At 34.6% G+C, this 16,825-nt stretch overlaps 1 protein-coding gene across 42 annotated transcripts in view; it reads left to right on the forward strand.

The window, feature by feature from the left end:
* MPDZ (multiple PDZ domain crumbs cell polarity complex component) overlaps window positions 1-16,825 on the forward strand; it is a 160,870-nt gene that overhangs the window by 45,806 nt on the left and 98,239 nt on the right. For all 42 annotated transcript variants that reach the window (XM_072728309.1, XM_072728282.1, XM_072728286.1 and 39 more), the window contains exons 4-10: window positions 7,148-7,354; window positions 7,743-7,882; window positions 8,933-9,146; window positions 9,897-10,025; window positions 12,251-12,460; window positions 14,791-14,905; window positions 15,241-15,329. In XM_072728309.1, the coding sequence (XP_072584410.1) occupies window positions 7,148-7,354; window positions 7,743-7,882; window positions 8,933-9,146; window positions 9,897-10,025; window positions 12,251-12,460; window positions 14,791-14,905; window positions 15,241-15,329 (1,104 nt within the window). The remainder of the gene's footprint in view (window positions 1-7,147; window positions 7,355-7,742; window positions 7,883-8,932; window positions 9,147-9,896; window positions 10,026-12,250; window positions 12,461-14,790; window positions 14,906-15,240; window positions 15,330-16,825) is intronic.

Raw genomic sequence — 16,825 nt, forward strand, 5'->3', positions numbered from 1 at the left:
ACATATATGGAACTCTGTCTATAAACTTTAGATTGTATTCTAGTTTTTTAAAATAATTTTATATTTTAATGCAATCTTTTTTTATGTTTTAGTTTCTAGGTTTTTTTTTCCCCCTAGGAAATAGAGCTGCTTTTTTAATTGACTGTATCAACTGTATTTAGAATGTTGTTCAGATCTTTCATATCCTTATTGACTTGTCCCCCATATTCTATTAGTTACTGAAAGAGATAAGCTATAATTTCTACTTTTGATTGTGAATTTATCTGTTTCTCATTTGATTTCTGAGTCCTTTTGTCCTACATGTTTTGAGGTTACATTTTTAGATGACTAAGACTGTCTTGTCTTTCTACTGAATTAACCCTTTATCTCTGTGAATTGTTCCTCTTTGTCTTGAGTAATGCTTCTTGACTTAGAATCCACTTGTGTGATAGTAGGGTAGATGGACCAGACTTCTTCTGGTTACTGTAGGGATGGTAGATCTTTCTACTTTCAATTTTACTTTTTAACTATTAACATATCTTTTGTAAACAGATGTATTTGTGTTTTATTGTATTATACAATCTGAAAATTGTAGTTACTAAATATAATAATAAATTTTATTTTCCTATTTTTATTTTCTTTTTGTCTTATATTTTTTTTATTAGTTCACATTTTATTTCATCTCTTCTTCCATTAGCATGCTATTTATACTTAATTTTAATATTCTTTTAGTGGTTATCCTAAAGATTATAGTAAGTATCCTTGGCTTATTTGAGTCATCTTAAAAAAAAAACTCATTTTGTAATAATTATAGATTCACAGTAACTTTTGGTATTATTTAGAGGTCCTATATGTACTTCTCCAGGTTACCTCCAATGGTGACATGTTGGTAATTATAGTAAAATTATTAAAACCAAGGAAACTGATAATGGTTGAATATGTATCAATTTTTTTCAGTCTGTGTCATTCTTTCTCTTGCATAGATTTGTGTAATAACTTCACATCTAGGTACTATTCCATCACTACAGTGATCTCTCTGTGCTACTCATTAATCCCTATACCTTGCTCTCTCCCTGCCACCACCCCTTCCCCTGGCAACTTTTCCATCTTTAAAATTTAATCATTTCAAGAATTTTATAAAAACATAGTCATAGTATACGTGACTTTTTGAAATTGTCTTTTTTTCCATTCCATGTAATGCTCTTATGAATCATCCAAGTGGTTGTGTATATTGATATTTTGTTATTTTGTTCCTTTTTATTGGTTAGCTTTATTCCATAGTATGGACACACTTCCTGAGAGACCTTTTGTTTCTTTCCAGATCTTCACTCTATAGGTAAAGGTGCTGTGGGGTTTTGTGTGTACATAATTTTAATTTCTGTATGACAAATGCCTAAGAGTGTAATTTCCATGTTGTGTGGTAAATGCATGTTTGGTTTCTTTCAGAAATTGCCAAACTCTTTGTCAGAGGGGCTCTTCCATGTTACATTCCTGCCAGCAGTACACCAGCAGTCCATGGCCTCCACATTCTTACCAGCATTTGGTGTTGTCACTGTTTTTTTATTGTCAGAATGACTAAACATAGTGATATTCTTTGTGCTTTTAATTTGCATTTCTCTAATGGATAATAATACTGAATGCCTTTTGTGTTCTTACTTGCCATCCACATATCCGTTTTGGTGAAATGTCTTTGTTCATTTTCTAATTGGATCTTTTTTAACATTGAGATTTGAGTTTTCTTCTTTTAGGCCAGACAGGAGTCTTGTCATATATATTACCCTTAAATTATTTTGATTTTACTTTGATTGGAACTTTTGCTACTTTCTGGAAAATGGAAGGAACTTCATACAGTTCAACCTCATGTACTCTAGTCATATCTTCTGTGTAATTATTGTGTACTTTCATTTCTACCAATATTTAAAACTCCACAATTGTCTTTACTGTTTTAAGAAATTCTCATTGATTTACTCTGTTTTTTAAATTATTTATTTATTTTAGAAAGAGAATGTAAGAGTGAGCAAGGGGAGGGGCGGGGGAAGAGAGGGAACCTTAAGCAGATTCCCTGCTGAGCTTGGAGCCCTGTGCAGGGCTCCATCTCACAACCCCAAGATCATAACCCCCAGCCAAAACTGAGTTAGATGCTTAATAGATTGCACCACCCAGGCGTGCCCTGATTTTCTCAACATTTTTAACCCCTTTTTTGTGCTATTCAATCTTTCCTGCATTAGGAAATTCCTTCAGGAATCTTTTTTATTTCTAAGAATTTATTTGTGTATTTCTTTAGTCCAATTCTGAAACAACACTGTGTGTTTGTGTGTGTAGGGAAGGTATTCTGAAAATGCTAAGTTGACAGTTTTTTGTTTTCATTTTTCTTTTTTATTCTGTTGTCTTCTGTTTTTCATTGATTAACTTGAAAGGTTAGCCATCAGTTTTATTCTTCTTTGAAGGTAAGGTGCCTTTTTGTTCTAGTGGCTTTTAAGATCTTCCTTCTGTCTTGGCTTTCAGCAGTTTTATTATGCTTTGCTGTGGTGGTAGTCAGCCTCTGGGATGGACACTGGTAATCCCTGCCTTCTGGCATTGGTACTCTTGTGTGATATCTTCTTGGGTATAGGGTGGATTTATTGATTTGCTTCTGATGAATAGAATATGGCAGAAGGGGTTGTTTCTTTTTGATACTTTTACATATTTTTAACAGCTCTTTATATAAATTTTCTGGTTGATATCATCTTTATAAAAATTTTCTGGTATCAGTGGGTTATTCTGATCTAGCTGGTTCCACAGGGTAAGCTTAATTGTATATAGAACTGAAGAGGATTTTTTGTTTTCTTGAAATGCTGTCCTAAAAGAAGCAACTCTCTTAGCATACCTCTAAATAAGTGACCTGCTAGGTGAAAGGATGCTGTCCTATAAGGCAAACGACTGATGCTCACAGCACAAAACACGTTCAGATATTTTCTTGTGTGTGCTTCTCCAGCTGTCATCAGGTAAATGTACATTTATCAAAGTCATTTTTAGAGCTGTTTGCCAGTCATAATTATTTTTAAAATTATATGACTTTATTATCTAATATAAAGTTTTATGGCAAAAGATTTTTTCATGAAAACTTAAATTTTTTTTGAAAGACTACGTAAATGAATTAACAAAACAGTTGTTGACAAATTGTGTGTAATCACACTATAAAACACTGAAGAGAGATCTCATAAAAACCCAGGTTTCCTTAATGAAATTATTTCTCAGGTGTCCAAATTCTGGTTGCATCTTCAAGAGACTAGTTGAAAATAATGCCATATTAAACAGTACAATTCATGCAAGAGAGAAGGTGGGGACCTCTCGTGTATCAAGATATTTGTGAATGAATACATTCATGCTTTAAGTTAAAGTACTTAAATTATGTATTTGCCCTGTATTATGATATCTGCTTTATCTGACTTTTTGAAATAATGGAACCAATTCCTGTTCTGACTGTATCTTATTCTGTTTTTAAGATTTTATTTATTTATTTGAGAGGAGAAAACACAAGTAGGAGGAGAGGCAGAGGGACAAGGAGACTCACCGTTGAGCTGGGAGCCCAACCTGAGGATCCCTGGACCCAGAGATGATGACCTGAGCTGGTCACACACTTAGCTGGCTGAACCACCTGGGCTTTGTCTGGCTGCATTTTATAAGAGGACTTCACCTATACTTGTAAATACTGAAGGGTGGTTCATCCTGTCTTTTTACAAAGAATTTGACTTTTTAATTAAATAATTATATGACCTTCATTTTAAGTTGTTTTAGGTATTAGCACTAATTCAAATCCATAATTTAAGTTAATATGTTTATTTACTAAGAACATAAAAGGCCTTTTTAGTTTGAGATACTCAGCCAGAACTTAAACAGAGAACAGATAATTATTTGGTGACTCTTGTTCAGTTATTAGCAACTTCCATAAATTATACAGATTGTTTATCTGTATATAAAAATCACCAGATAGTTGTGTTTTCTTCTGTTTATTTTATATTTATAAGCCAAGATGGGAGTCAAACTTTTTTTATTAAACATTTATTCCATGTCTGCTATGAACAGATCTGTCAAGACAAATAAGATCCATTCCTGTTTCTTAAGGAGATTATAGTTCAGAAAGCCATTTTATTAAACAGTTACAGCAGGGTCAAAGGTGTCTTTGTGCTTTTTCTGTGAGTGTGAATGTGCACATTAAAACAACCATTTTGTATGATGGTATAATTATAGTTTTTGAATATATGATCTCTTTAACCTCTACTCTTATATTTGCATAGACCTCAAGGGCCAGGAGGAGATAGGAAGAGTCATTGACACTAAGACTGACAAATTTGGAAAAAAAAAACATTGATAAACAATACTTTTGTATGATTCTCATAGTATTGTACTTGTTCTGGTCCTATAACTTTACTTTTAGTGTTTTCTCACCTAATCTTCCATAAAATCAGAGCTTCTGTTTCACCAGTTAACTTCATAGAGATAAACTCTCTATTCTTGGAATGTGATTTGTTCATTCTGGTTTACCACGGTAGAAGTCCAAATATTTTTCTCCTATGCAGACATACTATAGGCATTAGGTCTTGGTGTGTGGGATCCCCAACCTGTCACAGATTTCGTTATGCCATCTGCTTCAACCTGAGCGGTGTATCTTCTGCTGGCAGACTTTATTGAAGTTGCCATGGCTTAGGATAAAAAAAAATCAAGTTTGGCATAAGGAGTTTGCTTTTGAAAAATAACAATTGGTCATGCCTGCTATAGATTTAAAAATAGCCAAAAGATTCCCAAAAGCCTCTTTTAAACACAGTGATCTCTCTCTTTTATTTGTGATTATAGATAGCCAATATAATATAAGCCAATGTAAGTTAGATTATTGGTGACTTAATTAACTTACTGAGTCTTCTCTTTAACTTTAAGGACAGGTAATAAACTCTTAGGCATGGATTGGTGATGGGTTATAAAATATTTTGATTGCTTTGTCAATCAGTGTAAACTTCACCCAATGTCTTATTTCCATAAGTGATATCTCAAATGTCTCTGTTATGTGTATAGTACAAATAGTAATATAGTGATGAAAAAAATCCAAGTTAAAATCTACTTATGTAGGTTATGTGAATGTGTATAATTTGCCATCTGAAAAATGGAAATAGTGATAGTTGGAGGGATGAGGGAGATGAGATCAGAGTAGGTCCCTAGAAAGATGAATATTCTGTAAATGAATATTGAATGTCAACTTTCTGTAAAGCACTCTTAGAGAGAATGAAGGATATAATAGAGAATAAAATAGTCCAATTCCTCCACTGGAAAACTCTACATAGTTTGTCCACACAGATTGGGACGGAAGCTCCATGGTAACAGTGTACATGGCAGGTGGTATTAAGTTCCAAGAAGAAAAACAGGACAGGGTAAGCTCATGGAGAATAATGGTGGGGTGCTGTCTTGGGTAGGGCTGTCAGGGAGGGCTTCTCTGGGGTGAAGTTGAGCACACCCGAAAGAAATGAAGCAATAAGCATATAGATGTTGGGGAAGGATGCATGTGGATGATAGAAGGAGCAGTTTGGTTTGAGGAACTGTATAGCTGGAGCCTGCTGGGTGAGGGACACAGTGCAGGAGATGAATTCAGAGAGTGATTCAGAAGCACTATTGATGTACTCTTTCAAATAAATAATTGTGGGTAAAAATTTACATTATAGACACGCTACAGAAATGGGAAATTATTTAGCTTTAACTTGGTGCTCTTTGTAACAGGCACATATAAGTAATTATAGAATGCTTTTCCAGAATGGAGTTATCTTTTTTGTAATTGTGGTTACTTATGTCATTGTACCTGGATTTAGCCAAACTGCAAGGTTTGAGGGCAGAGTCCTCCAGACTTCCAACTCTGTTCTAGACTTTTGACACCAACAGCAAAGAGTTAAGTTCTAATTATCAAGTTAGGGCCAAGAAGAATCCACAAAGGATCACCCTCACTTCTGAGGTAAACTGCAAGTTCTGGATGTTCCCCACACCACCCTCAGGTTCAATAATTTAATATAAGGACCTATAGAACTTACTGGAAGCTGTTACACTCATGCTTATGGTCCATTATAAAGAAAGGATATAGGTAAAAAATCAGCCAAAGGAAGTGACACATAGTACAGCCTGAGAGGATTTCAGATATGAAGCTTCTGTTTCCTTACAAAGTGTTTCCTTTTCAGAATTGATGTGTGACAATATGTGGGAGTATTACCAACCCAGGAAGCTCACCTGAATTTGGTCTTCAGAAATTTTATTAGGGTATCATTTCATAGGTATGAATGACTGCGTTTATGATTTAACTTAGTGTCAGTTTGGGCTGGTATCTTGTGGACATGGAGCCCACCATGAATAGTAAAGACACTCCTATTATCCAGTAAAGTCCAAGGGTATAGAGGTTACTTCTAGCAACTGGGAGTAAAGATCAGACCTCTCTCTCTCTGAGAAAGACCAAATTTTTTCCTACATACATTGTTCTAAAACTTCAAGAATATAGATTAAATGGCCTCCCGTCTCTTAGGAACTAGTGTTATATTGATATATTCTCCCAGATGCTTAATACAAATGAAAACATCTTTTTTGGGGGCATCTAGGTGGCTCAGTTGGTTAAGTGTCTGCCTTTGGCTCAGGTCATGATACCAGGGTCCTGGGATTGAGTTCTGCTTTGGACTCCTTGCTCAGCGGGGAGTCAGCTTCTCCCTCTCCCTTTTCCTGCTGCTCCCCCTGCTTGTGCTCTCTCCCTCTCTCTGTCAAATAAATAAGTAAAATCTTTTTAAAAAATTAAAAAAATTGAACATCTTTTTTAATGTACATTATGTCATACTATACACTTTGTTTGATAACTAGCCTTTTCACCTGAGTGGTATATGAATGTGAATGTATGTGTTTTAATGACCTTGAAGTTCAACACTGAAGGTAGGTTTTAAAAATTTTTCCACCTAATAAACAGTGTTTCATTGAGCATCCTTATACACACATCTTTGTATATTATTCTCATTTTTCTCCATGAAATTAATTTCTTGAAATAGAGTTGCTGAATCAAAGGTATGGAAATTTTGAAATTTCATATGTACTTCATTTCTACCCGTCTTGAGATGTTTTCTATGAAATAGTTTACGGAATATCAAATTGTTAATAATCTCTATATTGCTCCTAGGTAAACACTACAACATCAGCTATTTCAAATGTTGAATATGCCCACATTCCACATACCAGCCCTGCTGTAATTCCTACCCTGCAAAATGAATTATTCTTATCCTCAAATAATGGGAATCTGGAAGCATTTACAGGATCTGGTACTCTACATATCAATGGGAAACCTGCTTGTGATGAATTTGATCAACTAATCAAAAATATGGCCCAGGTAAGAACATTTATTCCTATTAGTTATGATAGAACGGTATAAACAAGCCTGAATAATTGGAAAAATATATATATTTATATTACAATCTATAGATGTATATATTGTTAAATATATTTAGGAAGACATTGATAACATCTGAAGGAATTGAAATGGAAAAAAAGTAGATTTTATGTGAGTTTGGATGGTTCAGAAATTTTTCTATATCATTTTTCTTTTTTTTCTCTTTAGGATCAATAATAAAATACCTCATTCCAAGTGATGAGTGATAAAGGTTATCTGAGAAAGTTCCTTTAAATTATTTTTTAAAACTAAGTAATGCCACTAATAAAATAACTGTGAATGGAGTGGTTAATTTTTAATTTTATTTCTTACTTCGTTTCCCAAAAAGGGTCGCCATGTGGAAGTTTTTGAGCTCCTTAAACCTCCATGTGGAGGCCTTGGGTTTAGTGTTGTGGGACTAAGAAGTGAAAACCGGGGAGAACTGGGAATATTTGTGCAAGAGATCCAAGAGGGCAGTGTGGCTCACAGGTGAGACTCTCAGTGCATCTTCTTTGTATTTGATACTGTATTCAGAAGGGGTTGATGACCTTGGGGGAATTTAGAATAAATGAATAAAAACAGAAACTTAATATAATCTGTTATTAATCAGTTTTTAGAAATCTTTAACATTGCTGTGATAAAAAGCAAGTCCTTTGAAGGGAGAGTATCTTTTAAATACAGTCATAATTATTTTTTAGGAAGGAAAGGAAAATTCGATTAGGACATTATTCTTTTTAAAGGGGCTCTTCGATTAGATTTAAAAGTTGTTATAGGGCAGCCTGGGTGGCTCAGCAGTTTAGCGTTGCCTTTGGCCCAGGGTGTGATCCTGGAGACCCAGGATCAAGTCCCATGTCAGGCTCCGTGCATAGAGCCTGCCTGTGCCTTTGCCTCTCTCTCTCTTTCTCTAGCTATGTATGTCTCTAATGAATAAATAAATAAAATCTTTAAAAATAAATAAATAAAAGTTGTTATAGAAAAGTATACAAATGACCCATGATAACTTGAGCAATATTTTCTAAACAACTAAACATTTATTATACCTCTGCTTTTATTTGTAGTAAATAGAAACAGAATCTAAGATAAAACACATAGGTTGAGTGTATTGCTGTAACGAAGGTGGCTTCTAAATGGGAGGGGTTGATTAGGGGTGGGGTTGATTAGGGGTGGATAACTCGAGCCCAAACATATTTTTATTTTTATTAAAAAATTTTTTTAAAGATTTATTTATTTATTCATGAGAGACACAGGGAGAGAGGCAGAGACATAGGCAGAGGGAGAAGCAGGCTCCATGCAGGGAGCCCGATGTGGGACTCCATACCGGGACTCCAGGCTTATGTCCTGAGCTGAAGGCAGACGCTCAACTGGTGAGCCACCCAGGTATCCCCCAAACATATTTTTTAAAGTAATTGCAGGGAAAAGCTTAAAAACTCGGACATTAGAAAACTGGCTTAAAATAACCTGAAAAATATATGCCAAAGAGGCTGTCATTTTCTTGGGAGCTGTCCGATTACCTTTTACTCCTTTTTTCTTTCTTGATAGAGATGGAAGATTGAAGGAAACTGATCAGATCCTTGCTATCAATGGACAGGCACTTGATCAGACAATCACACATCAGCAGGCTATCAGCATCCTGCAGAAAGCCAAGGATAACGTTCAGCTAGTTATTGCCAGAGGCTCATTGCCTCAACTCATCAGCCCCATAGTTTCCCGTTCTCCATCTGCAGCCAGTACAATTTCAGCTCACTCTAACCCGGTGAGTACATAAGATTTGTAGAAGGGATAGATATTATTTTTCTAGCTCGTTTTGGTTTTCTACAGATTTCCATTTCCTATAGGTCCTTGGTATTTTTGAGTTTTTCCCATTTTTATTTTTTTATCTCTCCCTAGCTTGGAATATTAGTTGTTTAATTAGGATTAAGTTTCTACCTTCTAAATCAGCTTTTACCTTTCTTTGTGTAATTCTGCTAGTTGACCACGTTCCTCGGAAAACAAATTCAGTTCTTCAACAAACCTGACTCTCTGTAAGCAGATAATAGTCTTGATTTTGCTTTATGAATTACAGAATTATAACTGTTAGAGTTAGCTGTCAGTGACTTTCAGGAGTCCTCTGATTTGAAATCCTCTGAGGCAAGATTTTATAGAAGATAATCTTAACAGGTGATGATTTCTCCTTGATCTTTTTTTTTTTTTTTTTAAGAAGTTCTACGAAGGATCTTGAAAATCAGTGCCTATCTTCAACTGGTTAAAAATGGTCACTATAATGATGTATTGATAATTTCAAGAATGATTTTATCAATAGCAGTAACAATCTGCTGAAAGGAAAGTATACTAAATAAAAGGGACATTGTTAAGGCTTATTATTATGTCTGACCTCCATTATTTTTTTTCAGTGACCTCCATTATTTAATACAAATCACAAGATAATATTCACAGAAATATCAACTATAATAAAGTTTCAGTTTTCCCAAATTTTTTCAAACTCATATAGGAGTTTTGTTTTCAGATTCACTGGCAGCATGTGGAGACTATTGAACTGGTGAATGATGGATCTGGACTGGGATTTGGCATCGTTGGAGGAAAAGCAACTGGCGTGATAGTAAAAACCATTTTGCCTGGAGGAGTGGCTGACCAGGTAAGCTACTCCAACAGATCTTTTATGGTGTTTTATTAAATTATATGCCTTCATCTTCTATATTTTCTGTTAGAAAGAAGAAACTTTGGCCTTATGTAATGTCAAAGAAGCTAGGTTGGAAGCTTATGTTTTGCTGGGCTTTTCCTAAAGTATTTTCTTAGCCCTGGGAGAAGGATCTTTGAAAAGGGACATTGATCTTAATTTAAGTTACAGTTTGTTTGTTTGTTTATTTATTTATTTTAACTTATTTATTAGAGAGAGAGAGAGAAGAGAATATGTATGTGCCAGGCAGAGAAGCAGGGAGAGGAAAGAATCTCAAGCAGACTCCCTGCTGAGTATAGAGCCCAATGCAGAGCTTGATCCCACATTTCTGGGATCACTACCTTAGCCAAAATCAAGTTCGGTGCTTGGCCAACTGAGCCACCCAGGAGCCCCTTGAATCACAGTTTTAGACAGTGATCTTAAGAGTCCTGTAGAACCACAGACTAAAGCCCAGGTAATGGTTTTGATCATCGTAGAGGCCGCTACCCTTTATTTTTTAATCATAAATCATATTTATAAACTTAGCTGTTTTATAGCCACAGTGTATTATGGAACGAAGAGTACTTTATTATTGTGAGAAAAAACAGGATTCAACGGTTGCTTTGGTGATAGGTCATTTGTGTCATCTTTGGAAATGAAGTATAGCCTATTTTTAGCACTGGGAATAGTTCATTAAAGTGTTGCCATTTATGTTATGTGACATTGTTGGAATATATGTGAGAAAAATTGTAAAGTTATTAGTTATGATTCATATTTTAATTTGAGCGTTCTAATGTTAAGTAACTTTTACTTTGGTTATGTAGTTTGTTTATAAAGTTTGTTTTCGCGTGTTTGAACTTAAACTAGGAAGTCAGTTCATCAAATATTTCTCATATTCATAAATGAAAGGCCTGTTTAATGGCAGCTTTATCAGTAGAGGTATTGACAGTAGCACAATAATAAGCATATTTTCTTCCTTTTAAAAGTTAGCCTGCATCTACCAGTATTTAATGAAATTCCCCTAGTTGACTGACTTTCAATAAATTAAGCTTTATCTTCAGTATAGAACTGCATTGTCTAGTACTATTGCTACTTGTAGCTACCTGCTACTTCTAGAATTCAAATTTAAATTAATTAAAATTAAATAAAATGGGGATCCCTGGGTGGCGCAGCGGTTTAGCGCCTGCCTTTGGCCCAGGGTGCGATCCTGGAGACCCAGGGTCTCCCACGTCGGGCTCCCGGTGCATGGAGCCTGCTTCTCCCTCTGCCTGTGTCTCTGCCTCTCTCTCTCTCTCTCTGTGACTATCATAAATAAATAAAAATTTAAAAAAAATAAAAAAATAAAAAAATTAAATTAAATAAAATGAATCCCTGAGGTGCCTGGATGGCGGACTTGGTCATGTTGGACTCTTGGCTTCAGCCTAGGTCATGATCTCATGGGTTGTGAGATTGAGTCCCACATTGGGCTCTGTGCTCAGCATGGAGTCTACTTAGGAATCTCTCTTCCTGTCCCTCTGCCAACCCCCTCACCCTGCTTGAGCTCTCTTTCTAAAATAAATAGAGAAAATTAAAAAAAAAAAACCAAATTCAGTTCCTTAGTTGGACTAGACATATTTCAGGTGCTCCGTAACCACATGCCATATTAGATGATGCAGAACATTTCTGTCATTGCTGAAAGCTCTAGGTATGGAGGATAATAAGACTGTTTTTCATTCCCTTTATGCATCTAAATTTTCATCTATTTGATCTGCAAATTATTTTTAGTGATATTTTTAATTGAAAACGCAAGATAGAAATGTGGTATTCACTGCTTTCTTGTGGTCTGTACTGTATTTTTTGAGTCATGTGTATTTGCATAGTGATTTATGCTTCATCTTTGCTTAGTGGCATTTTCTTTTATTCCTGTTCCTCAAAAAATTTCTAAAAGGCTTAATATTTTCCTGTATGTAATGGGGAGAAATCAAATTGAAAAGCTCTTATCTACTATCAAATTAGGAATGTTTGTGAATTTCAGTTACTTGTATCACATTGAATCATGTTAAGATACTCTTCAAAAGATAGTTAAAATAACAACCACATTTTTAATGTTCCATGACTGGTAATTCACATTACTGCTGTTTTTAGATTATTCTCTTTCGTTCACTTAGTTTTTCTCTGATGAAATTAAAATATTAATGGCTTGATTAACTGATCTCTTTATTCAGCATGGGCGATTATGCAGTGGAGACCACATTTTAAAGATAGGTGACACGGATCTAGCAGGAATGAGCAGTGAGCAAGTAGCACAGGTGCTCAGGCAGTGTGGAAATAGAGTTAAACTGATGATCGCAAGAGGTGCCATAGAAGAACCAGCAGCACCCAATTCTTTGGGCATCACCCTTTCCTCATCCCCATCTTCTATACCAGAAATGCAGGTAAGTAGGTAAACAGTGACTAGGAAAGTCTTAGACAATAACATTTAGATGATAGTCATGTTTAGAAACTAGACTTAATGATATTCACTTGTTAGTGCTAACAAATGAAAATTCAAGGGTAGATGTGTTTCAACACTAATAATATTAAGAGTCAAGCATAACATGAAAAATAGTTTTTTAAAAAAAATTCTAGATTAGTGTTCTACATTTTTCTCTAAGTATCATGTTTATGAAGATAATCTTTTGAAAGATGATAACATTTTAAAGAATTGTTTGCTACTAATAACTGAAATGTTTAATTTTATTTTTGTCTTAACTAGAAGGCTCTCCATTAGGTGGGCTGTGAGTTCCAGTCATTCTCCTTCAATAACTTTCCTTTTTAGTGTCTTTTTTTTGGGGGGGGGGGGAGGGCAGGTGGGGGTACCAACAAAATAATTTTATCAGGTAATCTCTTAAATAATTAAGAAAAGGATTGCATCCAATTTCTGCATAAGCATTATAGCAAATGGAAGACCTACATTCCTTTCTCATAGATCTAAAAACATCTATATTTTTCTGTTAGTTTTTTCTAATTAGTTGCTACAGATTCTTTTTTAATAGCCTAACCTCCTCCACAAGCCCTTTAAAAACTTTATTAGAACACTTGAAATTTCCATGATTCTGTTGTTTTTAGGATTGGGTTAGTTGCTATTTTTTGCAGAGGAAAAAAAAGTAAAGAAAGAAAGCTTGTGTATGAAAGTATTTAAATCACATTCTTTTGTGGTAAACAAAACATTTTATTCAGCAATATATAAATGAATGCAATACCGAAAACCACTTGATATAATTGAAAGCTTAGAAAAATATCTATTCTGTGCATATCATCATTTCTGAAGCTTGTGCCCCTTTTAAAACCATTCGATAGTCAAATTGCCACCCTCTAAAATAGCACTCGCATAAGTCTTATTAAAAATAGAAAACACATTTGTTTCAATTGAAGCAGATTTCATCCTGTCATTTTCTTGTAATTATCTAAACTTTAAACTTTTGCTAAGTTTGCACAGATAATTATATGCAATGAAAAAAATAAATCAAACTTTACTATAAAATTACATCTCACTTAGATGGACTATCAGTGAGATGCAGTCAGGGTTTGCTTAAAGAAAATAAAAAAAAAACACACACAACCAACCTGCTAGCCCCAACCTGTATGTCCATTTGAACCTTCCACTCTTTCATGGTCTTTGTAGGATTTCCTGGGGAATCTGCTGGTAGTACACAAGTACATAATGCCAGTAGCTTACTGATGACTTCCTACCCTGGTCCACTAATACAGAGAACTTTTTCCTTCAGCCCAATGTATAATTAATAGCAGTGTTACATGTTACAGAACATGTAACTTCTAGCTTTTAGCTATCATTTCAGGAATAAAGATCAATGCATAAGGCTTGTTTTCTTTATAAAGAGTTTTTTATGTTAAATTCTGAGTTTACAAAACAAATACAGTAACAATTTTAAATAGCTCTTTGTTGCATTTCACTGGTTTTCAAAGTCATCGTCAGTGTTTTAATAAAATATCTGTATGATAGGTTAACTCCTATTCATGGTGTTAGAATCATCTATTCACTTAAGATGGTAGTAACAGCAAGTTGGTGGACACTGTCACTCCTGTGTTCTACTAGGGATTTTACCCACTACAAAGCCTTTTAAGAGCAGGGGTTCTGCAACCAACTTAATCTCTGAAATCCGTAGGGTGCTTACTGTTTGTCCTTGGGAAGGTTTATATTCCTCAGTTTCTCCAGAGAAAAATTGATAGTAATTGTACCTACCTCATAGGCTTGTTCTAAGGAGTAAATTAATTAAGACATGTCAAGTGTCTATCACATAGAAACTGCTCAATAAATGTTAACTGGATTCATCTTTCCTGATAGACAGTTGAGCAGAGCAATGCTTAGAAAAATTCAGTGGCAAAGCTAGATTTGAACTTGTTGACCTGAATTCAAAATATGAGTTCTTTCAATTGTAGCTTTCAATTGAAGCTAAGCCATCTTTGAAAATATAATTTATTAATAAAAGACTGTTTCATTCATAAAATTTTATATGCACAGATAATAATGCATTTCTCTGAAAAGGGGGTATTCAGCATTACTCTTCATATTACCTTTGAGTGACAACGTAATGCTCAGTCCCTGTTGTCAAGATTGAAGGACTAGTCTCTACTGCAGTTCTCCAGCAAAGTTCTTTGCCACCTAATGATACCATATTTTTCCTAAATATAGGTTGTTGCCTTTTGAATTTGCCTTGCTTGTTTACATGTTTATTGTTCTGTTTATATATCGATTTTATTTTAGGTTGATGCTTCTACTCAGAAAAGTGAAGAAAGTGAGACTTTTGATGTAGAACTCACTAAAAATGTCCAAGGACTAGGAATTACCATTGCTGGTTACATTGGAGATAAAAAATTAGGTAGCTTTATACACTTTTTTTAACTTGAAAAATGCTTCTAATATCTTTGTCTTATGAAATACTGAAACAGTGTTATGTATTTTCAGATTGTTGGATAGACTGATCAGAAACTTCCTTGGGTAATTCAATAGGGGAAACTCTGATATTGTATTTGATAGACAAAATCATTGTCTTATTTTTTAGCCTTAGTTCCTATTGGTTTTGTTCCTGTGGCTTGTTGATTTATTTTTATTCAAATTTAGGACTTTATATTTGGAGAATGAAGGATGGATAGTTTCTGAGTGTGCTTTTGCAAATAGTAACAAAAAAATCCAAAACCCTATTTCTAATCTTAGAACCTTCAGGAATCTTTGTAAAGAGCATTACAAAGAGCAGTGCTGTTGAACATGATGGAAGAATCCAAATTGGAGACCAAATTATAGCAGTAAGTAACACATTTAATAAGAGCTTTGTTAATTTTCATGGTTGAAAAATGCATTCTTCTAGTTTTGAGAACTACAGTTGGCTCCATACTAATTTAAGCTTTTTGGTGATTTGAGGCTATCATTACAATTACCCGTTTTGTTATTTTGTGGAAGAGCATTGGATACAAGCTTCACTGATCTCAATTCTAAATAATAGAATAATTTCTGATATATCTGATTTCTGCTTATAATGAATTTGTTACGTTGATATACTTCTACTTTAGTTGCAGACACTCTAAAAGTAAAGACCAGATATCTTAATCTTTAGTGTATTTGAATCTGAAATTTGGGGTGTGTGCTTTTTTTTTTTTATAATCAGCAGAATAACACTATTGTTGGCTCTGTGTCCAGGGCTCCTTTTAGCTCTAAGAATATACAGGAATTAAAGAAACAGATCTAGTCGCTCTTAATCAGATGAAGTCAATTATTGCTATTTAGTAACCTTAGTATATTTTGAGCAAATGCCTGTTCAAGGCAGGGTGCAAAAGAATACAACTTCAGCTCAGTGTTCCATGTAAACTTGGCTACGCTACCTACACCTTAAAGCACAAGTCTGAGAGACCCTGTCTCAGGGGCTTCCTGGTCAGATAAGTTTAGGAAAAACTGCATGTGATAAGGTCTTTTAGGGATTCATAATACATGTTGAAAAATCTAAGACAGAAATTCTGCAATAGAGAAAATTCAGCTTTTTTACTTTAGATTCTCCTTAACTTTTGTAACCATGGGTTCTTTCCTCCCTCAAACATGTATTAATATTCTTTGGAAGACATTTCGAAGGATACTGATTTATCTTAATATGTATTTGTTTATGTTTAGATAAGTCTCTGTTGTTTCTTTGGAATCTTATTGTAAGAAAGTAGAATGTTGACATAAGATTCCTTGCTTATTAGTGGCATTACTCATAATAGCGGAGACGAGAATGTAAACCTACTGTCCATCGATGGATGAATGGATAAACAAACTGTGGCGTATACAGACAATGGAGTATTATTTACTCTTATAAAGAAGGAAATTTTGTCACACCCTGCAACATGGTTGAACCTTAAGGACATTATTCTAAGTGAAGTCAGTCACAAAATGTTTCCATTTATGTGAGGTACCTAGAGTAGTCAAACTCCTAGAAATAGAAAGAGTGGTGATTGCAAGAATCTGAGTGGAGGGGACACGGGAGCTGTTGTTTAATAGGTACAGATTTTTAGTTTAGTCAGGTAGAAAACATTCCGGAGATCTGTTGTATGACAGTGAATAAATACAGCATATTGAACTTCACATGTAAAAATGGTTAAGATGCTGAATTTCTTGTTACATGTTTTCTACCACAATTAAAAAAAGAGGTGTCCTTATCTGTGCCTTTGCTTCTACAATTTCCTGAGTCTTTCTGGGCTTAGGTCTATAAAGCTAATAAGTACACCTGTTCACCTTAGGAAACCTACTTGATCATGTTGCACTTGTCACT

The sequence above is a fragment of the Vulpes vulpes genome, chromosome 12, assembly GCF_048418805.1.
Source record: "Vulpes vulpes isolate BD-2025 chromosome 12, VulVul3, whole genome shotgun sequence".
In the NCBI taxonomy this organism is placed as follows: domain Eukaryota; kingdom Metazoa; phylum Chordata; class Mammalia; order Carnivora; family Canidae; genus Vulpes; species Vulpes vulpes.